Raw genomic sequence first — 17,118 nt, 5'->3', positions numbered from 1 at the left:
TGTGGAGGTGATTGAACTGCATGGCTCAGGAGTCCGAGCGCAATACTGCATTGCAGTGCTTTCAGCTCCATAAAAAAGTGTAAATGCACTTGACTGAGCCATGCGATGAGAGAAAGAGAGAGAGATAAAACAGTGATCAATGAATAATGGAAGACTAGTGTGGGTTAATATGTATTTGAAGTCATTATTTGAAAACCTTCAGCCTAACAACCGTTAAGCAGACACAGCAAGTACACAGTTATTACTGTTGTTTTTCATGCAAGTTGTGCACTAGAGAAAGTCGAAACTTTTCTGGCTCTCAGCTAGAGGGAGGGGAAAGAAGTCATCAAGTGAACAAATGGGGGAAAGGAGGTTCCGTTCACTTGCTCCGAGATGGTCACGTCCAGGGCTGTCTGGTTGCTAGGGGAAACCAGACATGATGTAATTGCCGGATGAACCTGTGTTTGAGGGAGTGGAAAAGGAAGAGTCCACTGCAGACCAATCAAATTGACCAATCTGTCTTGCACAACCGTGACTAACACAGGACTGCCCAGGGAATCACTGACTGTCCAGGCCTAGTTTGACAAAACACAGTTGTCTCTTTCTTTCTTTCACTGTAAAAAGCGAGTACAGTTGTTGTTCATTTTCTCTTTCCCTGTAAGCTATTTTTAGATATTTCGACCTGATTTAACCATTAAAAATAACTTAAATGATTATTATAATAATTAATATTAAACACTATTGTTTACATGAATCAGTGTTATTTTAGTATCATTTAAATATTGTGATAGTTAATATCATTTTTATTTTATTTATCAATATATATGTTTTTGTTTATTTTTTCAGTTTTAGTTATTTTAAGTTATTAAGTTGAGCTGAATGAAAAGAGAAATGTTGCCTTTACAACTAGCTGAAATAAAAATAAATAAATTATATTTTATTTTATTTCAAGTAAAAAAAAATTATAATATTTTAAATTACCTACAATAACCCTGAATTTAAATACAACAGCCAGGTAAATATATTTTTTATTACCACATGAAACGCATTTTTTAATATACCTGTTTTTTTTTCTTTCTTTCTTCCCTCATCTTTACTCTCTCGATCTGTGTTTGTATTAAACTCAGAGTTTAATGGACTTCTGTTGTTTTCTTTTCTCTGATGAAAAGGGTACTTTACTAACAATCTTTGTTTTTAGAGGAGCTTGTATTTCAGCCTCACCTCCAAGCTCTCCCAAAGCATTGTAATTAAAGGGAGAGACTGTCATTTGTTAGGCCCTTGTGGTCTAATATGTCCCCCTACTTGGACTGTGAACCCGCCCTCGTCTCAGCTTTATATTTTCATAACCTAAACCACCTGTCACCAAGACAAAGCCTGTAGCTTTTATAGGGAACTAAATATTTTGTTTGGAGTGAACGCCTAACCACTGTTAGCTTGGGCTCTACTGGTTGCTGTGTTCTCAAGACAGACTGTTTCAGTGAGAAAGTTTCAGCTTTGGATGTGCCCTAGTGCAAAATGAAAATATCAGGCAGCTGGTAAAAAGAAGAATGGCCTGGAATGGTCGACTCAAACCCATGTGATGAGACAAAGCTGGAATGGTTACACTCCAGATTTTATACTTGGAATAGTATTTTAACACCAGGCCTTGAGCAATTTGTGTGTGTGTGTGTGTGTGTGTGTGTGTGTGTGTGTGTGTGTGTGTGTGTGTGTGTGTGTGTGATTTTAGAGTGTCTAAATATTTATATATCTTTTGTAAACTGTTTTTAATAATAAAAACAGAATATTTGTCAAATTGTTATAAATATAACAGAAGTTGTGGCTGTATGCTCACAGTTTAGCTAATCAAGTGTTGTTTGATAATTTTTATAGTTTTTAATTAATGCCATCCTTCCTTTAACCCATTTGTTTATTTTTCTTCTAATCAGCCTTAATTTGTTTGATCTGATTCAGCTTACCAAGATAATGACCACTGAAAATGTCCACAAAGAAAACAAATAGTATGTAATTTCATGGTACTGTTGGGTAATATAACATATCTGCTTATTTTAGCGTCTTTAGTCAGCTTCACTAGTGGTTTTGCATTGGTTTGTAGTATCAACATTTGGATAGATGAATTTGATAATCACTCCACATTTCCTGGCCCGTTCCTGTCGGTCTTCACCACATTATTCAAACAAATAACAGCAGAAACTACACATATTCTCTTAAGCTGTTTTTATCATGTTTAAGTGTAAATACTAAGCAGGCCATCGGTTTTTGAGGTGATATCTGGTTATATCTGCTAAAATATCACAACCAAGAAGAGAGGCATATGTTGCGGCACATTTTTCTACCGAAGAAAAGATTGAGTTTCCATAACGTATACTGGAAACATATTAAATCTCAACTTGCCACTCTAGAGAAAGAGAATTGTGGATTTATTTCATCAAGAGACATTTTCAGTATAGTAAAATGGCATGTGTCACTTCAACGCAAAGCCAAGATGATATCCAGAGCTCTGGGATATATATATATATATATATGTATATGTGTGTGTGTTACTTCAGAATATATTTATACATTCAGTTTTTCCTCTCGAGTATTCAAGGGTAACATTTAGCCTTTTGGTTTACGGTGAAATGAATTTTGACAAAGGAGTGGCTGTAATTGTGCTGTCAAAGTCACGAAAACACGTACAATCCCCACACTGCCCACTCTCATGGGCTCGGATTTGATCCAGTAATCAACACGAAATATGATTTGGGAAAACTGCATGCCAATACACTATGGTAATCACTCAGAAAGCAGCATCTTTGAGTTTCCCAGCAGTGTCAGCTGTCATTATAAACATATTTCTCTTCCTGGAAATAGGTTCTAAAGCAGTGGTTCTCAAACCTGTCCTGGAGGACCACCAACACTGCACGTTTTCTTTGTCTCCCTAATCAAACACACCTGATTCAACTCATCAGCTCATTAACCCATGTGATAATGAGCTGATGAGTTGAATCAGGTGTGTTTGATTAGGGAGACAATGAAAACGTGCAGTGTTGGTGGTCCTCCAGGACAGGTTTGAGAACCACTGTTCTAAAGCATGCTTAAGTGTCAAGGGTTGTGTAAGGTTAACCTTAGCTCCAGTTTCAATAGCAGTATCAAATGATTCTCAGCTAGCTAGCAAACATAAGTAAAAATAAACTTATTTGATTAAAAGATATTGATGCCAGCAGCCAAATCACCCTGTAGCCCAAGACTGGTTGCCTACTGAAGCTAAGCAGGGCTGAGCCTGGTTAGTACCTGGATGGGAGACCTCCTGAGAAAACTAGGTTGCTGCTGGAAGTGAGGCCAGCAGGGGGTGCTTACCCTGTGGTCTGTGGGGGTCCTAACGCCCCAGTAGAGTGACGGGGACACTATACTGTCAAAGAGCACCGTCCTTCGGATGAGACGTTAAACAACAAAAAATGTCTTTCTTTCGAAACGAGTAGGGGTGTAACCCTGGCATCCTGGCCAAATTTGCCCATTGGCCTCTGTCCATCATCATGGCCAGGCCTCCTAATCATCCCCATATACTGATTGGCTTCATCACTCTGTCTCCTCTCCACCAGTAAGCTGGTGTGTGGTGGGCGTTCTGGTGCAATATGGCTGCCGTCGCATTATCCAGGTGGATACTTCACATTGGTGGTGGTTGAGGAGATTCCCCCTTCCATGTAAAGCGCTTTGAGTACCCAGAAAAGGTACTCAAAGTACGTAATTTTTTTATTATTACTATATAATTAAAGTTTTAGATTCCTGGTCGTACATGTGGTCCATAGATTGTGATGCTGCCCTTTTCATTAATCAATGAGCAAGAGCTGCCAAAACTCCTTGGCGCCACTGCTGTTTTTAATACATAAATGTGTCAAACTATTTTAACTTAAATTCTCATGGTTGTACGCTATTATCTGGGCACTGCATTGTGGATTTGGGGAGTCATTAGTCTGTGGTTTGGTGTTGTACAAGAATCAAGCCATCAGTCTGATGTATACAAACTTTTCAGCAGGGAATAAGAACACATTTTCCTTTTTTAGCATTATTAAATCAATACATTTGGGGGTAGTTAAAGACGTCTGTTGGACTGCTGTGAAATTACTTAAACCTTAGTGGAAAATATTGAGACAGGGGCTTACGGCATGAACTCCTTCCTTCTGTTTTTAAACCTTGTCAAATTTTAAAAAGACTTCAGCGGTCTGTGAATGAAAGCCAAAATCCTGTTATGCTTTTAAAAGGTTTGGGTGGGATCCTGCTGAGCGCTTTCTCTCTCTCTCTTTCTCAAACTCATAGCTTTTTTCTCTGTATTAGTTTTAATAGGTTCCTCAGTTCTGGTCCCAGGCTAAGTGTTTTCTGCACATTATCAAAAAAGACACTGGTTTGTTCTCATTAGGTTCTGCTTTGAATGGCAGAGTAAGGTGCTTTGCATTATTTAGGTCCTTAGGGACAGGAAACATGTACCACCTACTGTCACTGTCACCACCACCACCTTCAAAACCTAAACTCACACACATACACCTCACATTCTAACAGGGTATATGCGTATGTTTCTTAAGCTACTGACACTCGTCCCTGGGTTTGTTTTTTTAATCAAAACTACTGTTACTGTGATGGCAAATCTGAATTTTCATAACCATTACTCCAGTCTTCAGTGTCACATGATCTGCTAGAAATTATTCTAATATGCTGATTTGCTTATCAAGAAACATTTCTTACTATTATCAATGTTAATTGTGCTGCTTAATATTTTTGTGTAAACAGTAATATATTTCATCAGAATTATTTGATGAACATAATGTCTAAAGGAACAGCAATTATTTGAAACAGAAAGGCATGTAACAATTCTTCGCTGTCATTTTTGATCAATTTACTGACCCCAGTCTTTTGAACAGTAGTGTACATATCACTCATGAACAGAATACTTTTATTGTGTATCATTTCTAATCAAATAATGTTATCAAGCATTTGGATACATGAAATGTGTTCATGAAAAATGTATAATTTCAACCGGAATGCTATTCAACACAATGCATTGTTTGAGATGTGATGGAACTGACATTGTGGTGAAAATGTTTGAGGTTTCAGAAAAATGCCAAAAATGCCAGAATTCTCCTCTGATTCATGTTTGTCCTGTTTTGGACATTGTTAGTAGAAAAATTAAATCAAATGGTATGAAAAGTGATTTTTAAGAGAGCCAAATGTCCCTGCCCATAGTTGAAGAAACCCATATAAATCCCAGTGTGCATTCAGTTTTGATGAAATGGATCCATCTCAACTAGACTGCGGTCACGTTCTGATGAGTTTTTATCTGATTTAGGTGGATATCCCATAGCACTCCTCCTATTGTGTTACTTGTGCTTGTACAGATGTCTTAGTCATTTTGATTCTCTCTCTTTCTCTCTCTCTTGCAGTCCTGGTATCTGGGGAACTGATTATCACACACACAGACGAACCTGAGGAGGCACAGACATGGATCTGAAAAATCCATTTTTTTGTGGAATTTACAAGAAAAAAAGTTGTGAACGAGATGCAAGAGGGAAAATCAGATATATATGCAGTATTTGTATATATATACACACACACACACACACACACACACACATATATATATATACACAATATGTGTGTATAGATATATGTGCACACATATTTATATATGCATAACAACGTACAGTATAAAGATGCTTCAATACACTTTTTTTTGAAAAAAGACAATGGAAATGGAGAAGAGCGTGACAGAATTGCCATAGATGGAACGGAAGAAAAGAAGACAAAAGAGGAGGATGTTTTTTCTGGGAGGGCAGCCCGAACTATGGCGTACATTGATGGACGTGTCGAAAAGGCCCACCCTGACTCCCTGCCTCTTGGAATGCCTCTCCTCAACCCCCTCCTTCTGCTACAGGTGCTGCTTCCTCCTATATGCAAAATAAGTATCCTTTATTTTCTTAACGAACAGGGACGAGAAACCTCAAGGAAGGGGTTTTTCCGCTAGCATTTCGCCACAGGTTTGGAGGTGAGCACGGTCTGTTTTTATTCTTTTTTTAAGTGCGCAAAGGCAACACGACATGGAAAAGGAAACAAAAAGATTGATGCTTCCGTTCACACAGCATTGTGGAAAAAGAAACAAAAAGGCTACTTTTCATCCAGTTTATTGACAATCATGTTTCTGCGTCCTTGGTTTCGTTCAGAGGGTGATGTTTTCTAAATTACATTCTCCACTGTTTGTAACGGAGTCCACTTTTTGGTGGAAGCCCGTCATGTTTTTTGTACATCGGAGGAATATTAGTGGTACCTCAGTGACATTATACATCACAGTCAGCGTGTATACACACATGCACACACACTTGCATGCAAACACACCTATATAGAGGCAATGGCGTGTACTGTTAAAGGCTATACGAGGTGTGTGTGAGCTGTAATACAGCCTTCATAGGATGAGCCAGGGAATAGCAGGGGTGAATTAGCACCTTCCTCTCTTCGCAATATGAAAGCCCCGCATTCCCTGGACCCGCTGTAAGTGTGTGTGTGTGTGTGTGCGTTTGTGTGTTTGTGCTTGTCATAAACATTGGTAGTCCCTTATTCATCTCTGTGAGTTCACAGATTAGGGGGTTTTTGATTCATGTAGATACGTGGATTTTTCCACATAGTGACAAAGGGAGTTGAAATATAGTTCTGTCATTACTTAGACAGTATTGGGTGTAGAGGATAGAAGTTTTTTCTCTATGTGTAATTTGTTTAAATTCATTGGAAATTACAGGCATTGCACTACTTTGAATTTTTAATTTTCCTCTTTTGCAAATTCCTGTTCGCCCTAATCATACGGAATGCTGCGAGTCTGTTATTTTTGTCATGTTCTGATCTCACGGTAGATGAGGGTTGGTTTCCCAGAAGCTAAAAAGCTGATCAGAACAATCCTACGTTTTCTATGTAAATGTCTCCATGTTTATGTGATTACTTTTATACAATTCCCATAGTTTAAGAAGAAAACAAAACAGGCTATATTTTTTCCCCATGTTTCTATTTCAAAAAACTATGACTGTTTTTATTTTGAGGCATATTATACACTTTAATCCGTAGGAATGTCAATGATTTGGATGTTTGACGTGAGACGGGCTGCAATGCCCAACGACGACAATACAAAGAGGAGGTCAGTCAGTGGCTAAGCTCCCAGAGTTCATTGGGAGGTGGACGCCTACGACCAGCATGTCTCTGGCTGGTTGCCTCAGAAATGGGTTATTCTGCACTCTGAGATGTGTTGATTTGTACTAATGAAATAACATCAGGGCTTAATCTACAACGCTACCGAACCCAAATCAAGAAGCCATGAAAAGTGCCTGAGACATTGCTAGATTTTCATTTAAATTCTTCCTCTTTTTTTTTAAAAGACTTGGATGTTTTGCTTCATCTACTGTGGGTTGTTGTTGTAGAAGTTCAAGGGGTTGTTTTTATGCCCAGAGATATATTTTAAACGGCCTAGCAAGCCCCTCATCAGCTGCATGGGCTAACGCTTAGCCACAGGAAACACAGATGGCTGAACAAAACACACACACACACTTATATTCTGCTGGAACATGACAAGATCAACACATATCAGAGATTAACTAGGTACCCTTACAAATACACACACCGATATGAAATAATATCCACACACTCTGGTTGCTTTTGCTAACCTTTTATAATGGCTTTGCATACACATTCTGTTGAGTTGACCATAGACCCAGAATACATACAACATGACTTGTTTTAATGGTGCAGATATGAAAATTATATGGAAATCTCTATATATGAGTTATATATAACTGTGCATGGTGCTTTCAAAAGAAAAATCATGAGGATTAAGCTCAAACGACCACCGTATCGCTGACATGGGTGCATGGCAGATAATCTTAGTATTAGCTCTAAAGCTAAATGCTCCCCGACTTCTCCTTAATGACCCCCCTTGAGCAAAGAGCCAATGACACAGATGGATTTTACCTTTGTACCACATTGGTTTTGACTTTTATCCTATGATCCCTCTTCTACTTTGCACGATATTTTATAAACATATTATGTGCCTTGCCTTTAGTTAAGAACGATAATGCGTAATTTCAAAGGAGTTGATTTTTTTTTTCTTCGATTTTTTTAATTTTATGTAACCAGTGTCATCAAGGAAAAAAAATGCTGCATGTTTGATTGCCTGTCATAATCAGATTAAGACTAACAGGTTACCTGGTAGCTGTAGTTTTGGATGGGTGAGAGAATCTTTTTTTTTTACCTTCTTCCTCTTTTAAAAGCACCGTAGTTGGCATGAAATCTTCATTGCATTATTTTGTTACCATTATTTCACTCTACTTTTAATATAATGAGAAAGTAACAAAATCTGTGAAAGATGCGGTACCAGCTCTCTCCATATCAGCTCTGAGCTGATATTTTGATTCCCTTTCATGTTAGACTTCTCTTAAATTGTTTAGATTGTATGTCATGTATTTAAATGAGTTTGTACCCATTATGGATGTGAAGAGGAGAGGCCAGCGATTAAAACTAGACGGCCATCCTCTATAAACCCATTAACTAGTTTTGGTTAGTTTTAAATTCTACAACTAAGCACTTAGCAAATTATTTTGCAATCAACAAGACTTTACATCCCCACTGCATGATTTTTGCTTTTTGTCAAGGGTCAAATTTACATTTCATTATTTCTGAAAACCTACGCATTTGTTAAAGGGACAGTTCACCACAAAAGGAAAATGTAGTCATTATTTATTCACCCTCATGTAGTTTCATGACTTTCTTTCATTTTTCAATGGAACACAAAACAAGGTATTTTGAAAATGCTTGTTCATACAATGAAAGTCAAAGAGAGACCAATGTTGATTTGGACCCCATTGACTTTCAATGTGCATTAAAAAAAAGTGGCTCAGTTCCACAGAAAAAAAGAAATGAAGTCAAAAGGTTTAGAAAAACATGAGGGCGAATAACTAATGACAAAATGCGAACTGTCCATTTAACCACTTTTTGAGCTCTCACAACACTGGCTGCAATAGAACATGTAATGTTTGATGATTTCTTTAATTAGTGATTAAGTTGTTTTACCAATCGAGTCCCTTGTATATGTCCATTTGTTGATTGTAGAACGCATTCATAGAGAGTAGCTGAAATGTATTTGTCCAATTCAACATACAGACACAAGAACTGCTGACTTTGTGTCTTCTTAGAAAATGAATTAATACACCAGGATGCTTCTTCTTCTTTTTATAAAATTAGATGGTAGGAGATAATTTATAATTTGTAGCATGTAGTGTCAGGGGAGTATATTGCGGAGGAGAAGATATTGTGTATTTCTGGAGCTGGGTCAGGAGAGGCCATGTTGTAGTTTGTGATGCAGTGTACAGTATTGTTTCTGCAATGGATATTGCAACGCTGGTAGCTAATACGATTTGCTGGTAGCTATTTAAAAGTATAAGTCGGATGAGAAAGAACGAGAGATTTTGTTTACATGATGCCTGTGGTAAGATCTTGATCGTGGATGATTTGTGAGTCCCCCCGTCGTCCACCCTGGCCGAATCGGAGTGCCGAAGCCAAACGGCATTCCACCTTTACCATGATCCAAACCTTTGCAGAAGTGCTAGCTTCATTAAGCAAGCAATTTTTCTTGTGTTTAACAGGACAGGCGATGGGACAGGGGTCTGCCTCGAAGCGTGGGGCGCAGTTGGAATTATTTTGTGCTGTTTTTTGTTTATTATAATCCGTATTGAAGCAAAAATGGCAAACTTTTTAGATTTTAATGAGCTGAAGCTCTCACGGCGTCTCTCCGGTACAGACTCACATGGCCCGCCGCCTGTCCCGTGAAGATTTGCACTGCTCCATTTTCACCTTTCTAAAGCTGTCAACCCTCTGGCCAGGGTGCGATGATGGGCTCAGTAGAACAGGGGTCTGAAGGTGGTTTCGCCAGCACAGCGGCTCTGTGGTGAGCTCTGTGCGCACGAGTCTTCTTCTTCGTTTGCTTTTTGTATTTGCTAACATTGGCTACACACGGCCGAGAGATCGAAACACTTCAAGAGCAGGTTGTTACCCCAGTGTGTGCTTTTTAAAGTGGCCACAGGTGATGATTGAACTTTCTATGACGTGAATAATGCATTTAAAAAGAAACATTATCTTACTGTTTGATTTCGAAATCCTTTTTATAGAGCGATGATTATCATTTTTATGCTTGTTGTTGAAATGTTACATTTTGAACACAGTTATCTTGTGTATAAATGCTTACCATATTTCCAGTAGAACGAGGAAAAAGGCGAAATGTATATTAAAAATGTCTTTTTGTAAGAGAAAATATGTTTTTGTTTGTTTGTTTGGATTTAGTAGTCATAAGCTTGTGGTCAAGCCACACAAAAATTTTGAAAGCTCCTTCTAAAGGATCTGCTGTTGAGAATATAATGTCAGCGCCATTAGCACACACCTTTCACTCAGTTATCAAGTGTCATTTTGATCGCAAAATACGAACTTTAGTAAATTCAGCATCACTTGTCGTCATTTTAAACCGAGCCAACAGCTTCACCGAGCTTTGAGAGGTTTATGCTGGTTCCATTGCCTTTTTTTGTTATATTCAAGACTTATTTTAAACCTCTGCACTTATTTTTTCTTTTCTGTCATGCAAACTTCAAGATCTTTAAACACATTTTACTGTACTTCTACTTGGAAGGTTGCACTAGATATTCTGGTATTAATAATAATAATACTTCTTTTTAAGGTTTGCTTTTCTGGGGATATTTCTCAGCCTTGATAACGTACCGTGATGAATACAGATTAAAATGAGAATGAAAGAAAGATAGAGAGATGAAGCTGCTTGAATGGCACCCTTTTATTTAGCTGTTGTCATTTATGTGTGAAAATGAAAAAATAACCCTTTTAAGATGCTGCAACAATCATTTTTGAAATCAGTCCTTTGCATTTTCCCATTAAAAATCGAAACATCCTTAAAACAAAATACATTTACATGAGAATCAATATCTTGAATTAAGTGAATTTGTCTTACCCACTTGTATTCAGCAAGGATGCATTAAATTGATCAAAAAACGTTTCTCAAAACAGCATCCATTTATCACAGAATCCTGAGAAAAAGTATTGCCGTTTCCACAAAACTATTAAGCTGCAACATTGATAATAAAAAATGTTGCTTGAGCACCAAATCAGTATATTAGAATGATTTCTAAAGGATCATGTGACACCGAAGACTGGAGTAATGATGCTGAAAATTCAGCTTTGCCATCATTGGAATATGTTTAAATTTTTAAATAAATGCAGCCATTCTTTCAAAAACATAAAAAAAAAAAAAATGTTACTGACCTTAAACTTTTGAATAGTTCTGTACCGTATAAATGTATTGTAAAAACAAAAATGGATGTTTAGGCCTTTTTACTTGAAAAAAATATAACAATACAGATTTTCTTTTTTTTTTTAAATCACCTGTGGACAATCAGTGGCATGGCTTACTTCAGCCCATTGATAGTTTTATGGAGCATGCATAACTAGCAGGATTTTAGACCTCACTCTTCTGAGTGCCTTCCTGGATTCAGCATAGAGCTGTTGGATGTGGGTTTACGCTGTGTGATCTTCCCCTGTTTTTGTAAGATCAACCTACTCATGCCTGGAATGTGCGTCGCTGAAAAGATTGTTTAATTCCGAGGGCCAGGCACTTTAATTAGTCATTGACACATGTAATTATGCTGAATAGAATGTAAATTTCCCCAGTCCAATTTCCCTGTTCACCCACGGACATAAACAGGATGTGAGGAGACCCTACTCAGGCATACGTGAGAGAATTAGACATGCGAGAGTGTTTCACTCTTACCGTTTCCTTTTGCGGTTTGCGTAATGTAAACCTTGCAATACCATGAGCTTTGCACGGTCGAGTTAGATAGAAACGTGAACATGTGGTCAGATCTTTGTTTTGTCTCCTCTCAGTAAGGGCTGGACATCCTCTTCAGGGCTGAGGCACTGGAATGCAGTTTCTACTCTTTCCTTCCTTCCATTTTCAATGTCGTGACACTTGGCAGGATGCATGTCATAGGGTCTTGTCAGCTGACGAATTGATACGTGACATGATTGATACTGGCAGCGACTGGTGAATCTGAAATGGATGATGTGCAGTTATGTCTGTCTGCACTGCTTTGGATCCCATAATAACAGCTCGATCAAGCTGCTTCGTTTGAAATCAGACTAGTAGTAATACACTAAAGGTTTTTAAATGATCTGGAAATTGTACAGCATCTATGCAACTAATCCTGGCTTTACTGAAATCTTTGTGCTGAAACTTCTTGCTAATATTAAGGACAGTTTCAATGTGTGTAAAGCCATCCAAGCTAGATTAAACCTACTATTATTGTACCCGGTAGTATAGTGAAACTAATGCTGCGTTTACATCTGGTCAGAATTAGCATAATGAGATTTCAGTATGAAATGTTCACAAAATACTTAATCACTACATTAACCCACCTCTTTTTGCTCTTTCAATATATATATATATATATATATAGATAGATAGAACAAAAGTTATATTGTTCACACACTTGTTCAAAAGTTTGGGGTCAGTAAGAATAGATTTATTCCGTAAAGATCCATTAAACTGATCAAAAGTGACTAAAAACATTTCTGATTTTACAAAAGATTTCCATTTCAAATAAATGCTGTTCTTTTAAACTTTCTATTCATCAAAAAATCCTGAATTTTTTTTTATCACAGCTTCCAAAAAAAATGTAGTTGATGATTTCTGAAAATTCTGCTTTACCATCACATAAATAAATGACATTTTAAACTATATTAAACAGAAAGCAGTTTTTACTGTATTTGTCACATTTAAAAGAGACTTACCAAGCCCAAACTTTTGAACTGTAGTACATGTATTGTAAATAATATATATTATTCCTGTAATTCTGACATGACATGAATGCAGCATTATAAAATTCTTCTTTGCCCAGGTCTAAAACTGTCACTCCCAAGAGTACATTTTGTTCAGACATGTGAGGTCATTGATTATACTGACATTTTCCCATTTAAAGTATGTAATTCAAACTTCTCAAACGTTGTTTCAGATACTCGTGTTGCTGATTGAGCTGTGGGGGTGATGGAGGGCTTTAATCTGAGTTTCTGGTGTACAGTTCTATAGCAGATAAATATGAATGAAGACCCATCCTTAACTGTAGAATGGCTAATTATTTCTACGCTCCCTTTTTCACTCCTAGCAAACCAGCAATTCAAATCTAAGGTATATACATTGGTATAAATGGCAAAATGGGTTAAAAACACAATTGTAACATGCAGTGCCTGTCATGTATCGTTTTGCTCTGGTTTCTTTTCCTCACCCATGTGTTCTTTGTAAACCGTGAGCTGTTATGTGGGTTTTCGCTGTATTGCTGACATCATCTCTGCAGTGTCGGCCCGGATCGGATACAGCTTTTGTTTATCAAACGCTTTTTGTACGCTGTCGTCCAACCAAGGGGCCAGATTTGCCGAAGCCTCTCAATAACACAACCTCCGAGTGCTGCAACATATTGACCTTAACTAAAGGTTGGTATAGTCTGACGATGCTAAGAATGTTAGCGTGTGCTAAGGGCTTTACTAAATCTGGCCCTAAGGTTAAAATGGCTCAAACGGGGTGAAGAATACCTATTAGTCATGTCTCTGTTCATAGGGGAGAAAAGCCATTTGTGGGCTTTGCGATTTATGCAATATTTTGATAAGTCATTTACAAATGAATTGCCAAAAACACCCTGACGTACCGCCTACTCCTGAATTTTTGAGCCCCCCAAAACAATCACGCATCAATATTTCAGGGTGCCCTCTCCCCCATTAGAACAATTGTTTTGTTTTATTCTGTTCGATGAATTATGGTTTAATTTCTATAAATATTTCTATTGTTGTTGTTCTGTTTGTTTTTAAGCATGCTGTTTTCTCTATCTTTGGACGCTTTGAGTTGAAAGGACGAAGGTTGAAATGTTTTTCAGAGAGCATTCTAATGCAGTGTTAAATTTCAAGGTTTTTGTTAGTTTTTCCTTCCTCTTTTTTTTAATCACATTATTCTTTACAAATATTACCATAGTAGTTACTCATTAAATGCTTGCTTGCTGCACAGATAAACACACTTCACACCAGGAAGGGGCATGTGGACATTTAGTTCAGACACATTCACAACTGGCATGATGACATGCATCCATGTTCTTTTGGAAAGCATCGGATTTTTGTTATTTGTCTTTGTTTCTCCAAGAACCTCGCTAAATTGTAATCTATCAGCAAAAGTCGGTATGTCGGTTTTGAAACCAATGAGAAAATGTTTTTGTTTTTCTCATGCACAACAAACTAAATTTGCCATGTGTTTTTGAACTGGTGTGAGGGGGAAATTACAGCTTTAACAATATTTCATTATAACATTGTATTCAGCCATCGCTGTTCGCAAAAAAAAAAAAATCGCTCATGAATACAGTACTGGAAGTGAGTATGTTTCCCTATGCAAAAAAATAAAAAAAATTAAAATTAAATAAAAAATAAACAAAGCTATGCTACAACTCAGAAATGAGGTGACTTTGTGTTTTTCTTTTCTAACCGATTAGACGCAAAGTCTGCTGAAGTGTCTTGGCATGTTTTGAATGTTTGTGTAGATTGATCTTGATTATCAGTGGTGTGTGTTTTGGAGGTGTATTATCATTGCTTTGTGTGTGTTGGATGCATACCTATTCGCTGTTCATTTGTAGATCATCCCTCGACGTGGACCCAGGCGAAAACAGGCCTTGCGCCTGAGGACAAAGCTAATTTTAGCTCAGCCGAAGCTCTTTTGCCATCACAATTGCAGAGGCAGAAAAGGAAAAGATGTTTCCAAGACGTGGCATGCCATCTTATATATCGCTCTAATGATGCATTAAAAGAGTCCTTCGGCGAGTAACATTTTGGGTATTATATGTACTGAATTTAACTGAATATAAGAGTCAAACGTGACTGAAGATAAATTAGTAATCACACATCTGCATACTCAATTTTACATGCTAAATCTTACTTAATAAACTTTGTCATTGTAATCGACACTCAATGGCAGTTACGCAGGAAGAGAATGACTCATTTCAAGGCAGAACAAACTTTGGATCACCAAACATTTTAAATGACAGTTTTAATTCTGTGAGTACGAGCTGCAGAAAACAGGAGAATTGGAAGAAAGAGAATGAAAGAGCGAACTGAACATTTGCGGTTAGAGGTTTGTTTTCAGTTCAACTTGGCTGAGGAGCGTAACACACCTGACTCTAATCATCCCTCAATCCATTTACCCCAGATACAAGATTGTTGGAGCCGCTTTTGGAAAAGTATAATTTCAGCTCTGGAAAGGAAGTCAAGTTTTATTTCATTTTAATGGTTCAAAATAGCCCAAGCCAGCACAAGGTCCTTTTTCTTTAAACATATGAAGGGGGTGAACGAGTGCAATAGCACTTGTTGAAAGCTTCACATGAACCTCGCCAGGAGCCCCTCATGAGCTCACTGCAGAATGGGGGTCAAATTCCATAACAGACACTAACCAGAGGTACCTGTTCAACTTCAGTATTTAAATGAAACGTTAGCTTTTGGACAGCAAATTACAAACCTGTATGATTTTGTTCTAAAACCAACTCGGAGACATCTGACTCATATACTGTGTGTGATATATATTTCTACAACAGTTCGATAAACAAGAGCTCGGTACCGAGTAACTTATATTTTAGACACTTTGCATTTTTCTCGCCAAAGAAAATAGTTAAAGGTGCTCTAAGCGATGTCACGCGTTTTTTAGGCCAAAACATTTTTTGTCACATCCAGCAAACATGAACGCGGTCTCTGTAGACAGCCCAGGCTCCACTAACGGCAAGAAAAACAAACTGGCCCAGCCTTGGCCACCAAACATAACAAACAGTGTTCCAGCCAATAACCGACAAGAATGATTTGGGGGTTGGGGGGTTAGTGCGCGTGCACATGAATTGCGCGTGTGGGGAGTGGAGGAGAGAGAAGCATGAAGAGGGAAGTTAGCTAGAGGAGAGATGTCCTAACGACAACTAACGTTAAAATTGTATATTCTTGCGAATTTTGATATGGCCGACACACGACCAAAGAGACGACGTTCTGATGAACAAATAACAAAGAAGGGAAAAGGAGAAGGAACGCGAAGTCCCGAATTTACATTGGAAAAACGTTCAAAAGGTGACGAGAACTCCACCGGCAGAAGGGCTTCCAATCCGACATTCAGGAGGCTCTGTTTTTGCTGGACAGGTGGGTAAATCCAGTTTGTCTAAATGGTTCATGACTGTTTCAGGAAGCACGGAAGGGAGGGGGAGGGGACGGGATGAGGAGGAGGGAGGGTGGAGCTAGCCTCACCCAACATCGCTTAGAGCACCTTTAAAGTACGAATGCAAACAATGTTTATGAATGAATCAGCGTTTTTGAATGATTCAGCTGAGTGAATGAATCCATGACTCAATAATAAATAGAGTAGTCAATTGTTTTGTTCTGAATGAATTAGTGAATCGGTTGAGTAAATGAATCAGTGATGAATCACTCATAAAGACAGTCGCATATCAGCCTATGATGTAACATACTACAAACATAAAGCTTCAAAAGCAAGTGGCTGAGAGCAAAAGGGCCTTGATGTGGTGCCCGGTGTGAGTATTTTTTATGACCTTTACTCATAGAGTGAGCCGCTAACAGCCCAACTCCCCAAAGCCTGGGCCAGTCTTCTCCCAGATCGGTCTGAAACTACAGTTCTCCACTCCAAAGAAAACAGCATGGCCTCGGGAGTTGCCTGAACTGCAGCTCTCAGGCAAGAGGAAACCTAGCTTGATTCACGAGTCTCTAAAGAAACATTTTAATTACAGGCTGAGCTGATGTTGGCTGAACGATGAGGACACCAACACTGCCATGCGCACCAACACAGAGCCTCTAGTCTAAACTATGGTAAAGTTGAGGTTAGGGGTGTAAACATATATAGAGGAAAACAAATGTGCTTTTCTGTAAACATGCTATCATTGTAAACATGTTAATAGGTACCACAGGGTGATTCAGTTTTATGAAGTTGATAGCAAAGTAAAGTTTAAAGGGGCAATATGTAGAATTCAGAAACCCTTGTTATTAGTGACACCGGTGGCCGTTAAGTGA

The 17,118-nt window shown here is 38.1% G+C and overlaps 1 protein-coding gene across 8 annotated transcripts in view; it reads left to right on the top strand.

The window, feature by feature from the left end:
• Nucleotides 1–17,118, top strand: part of nfic (nuclear factor I/C) — a 103,170-nt gene that overhangs the window by 84,812 nt on the left and 1,240 nt on the right. For 2 of the 8 annotated variants that reach the window (XM_084087544.1, XM_084087543.1), the window contains exon 11: nucleotides 5,391–6,048. The exons of 4 other annotated variants lie outside the window; for them this stretch is intronic. In XM_084087544.1, coding sequence (XP_083943670.1) covers nucleotides 5,391–5,411 — 21 coding nt within the window. In that variant the 3' untranslated portion in view covers nucleotides 5,412–6,048. Of the gene's footprint in view, nucleotides 1–5,390; nucleotides 6,095–17,118 lie in introns of those variants that run through there. 2 more of the 8 variants (XM_084087540.1, XM_084087545.1) reach the window with 2 other exon arrangements.

This window comes from Abramis brama (genome assembly GCF_963993115.1).
Source record: "Abramis brama genome assembly, chromosome: 16".
NCBI classification, from domain to species: domain Eukaryota; kingdom Metazoa; phylum Chordata; class Actinopteri; order Cypriniformes; family Leuciscidae; genus Abramis; species Abramis brama.
The sequence above is the reverse complement of the archived record's forward strand: the minus strand, read 5'-3'. Positions and strand labels throughout refer to the sequence as shown.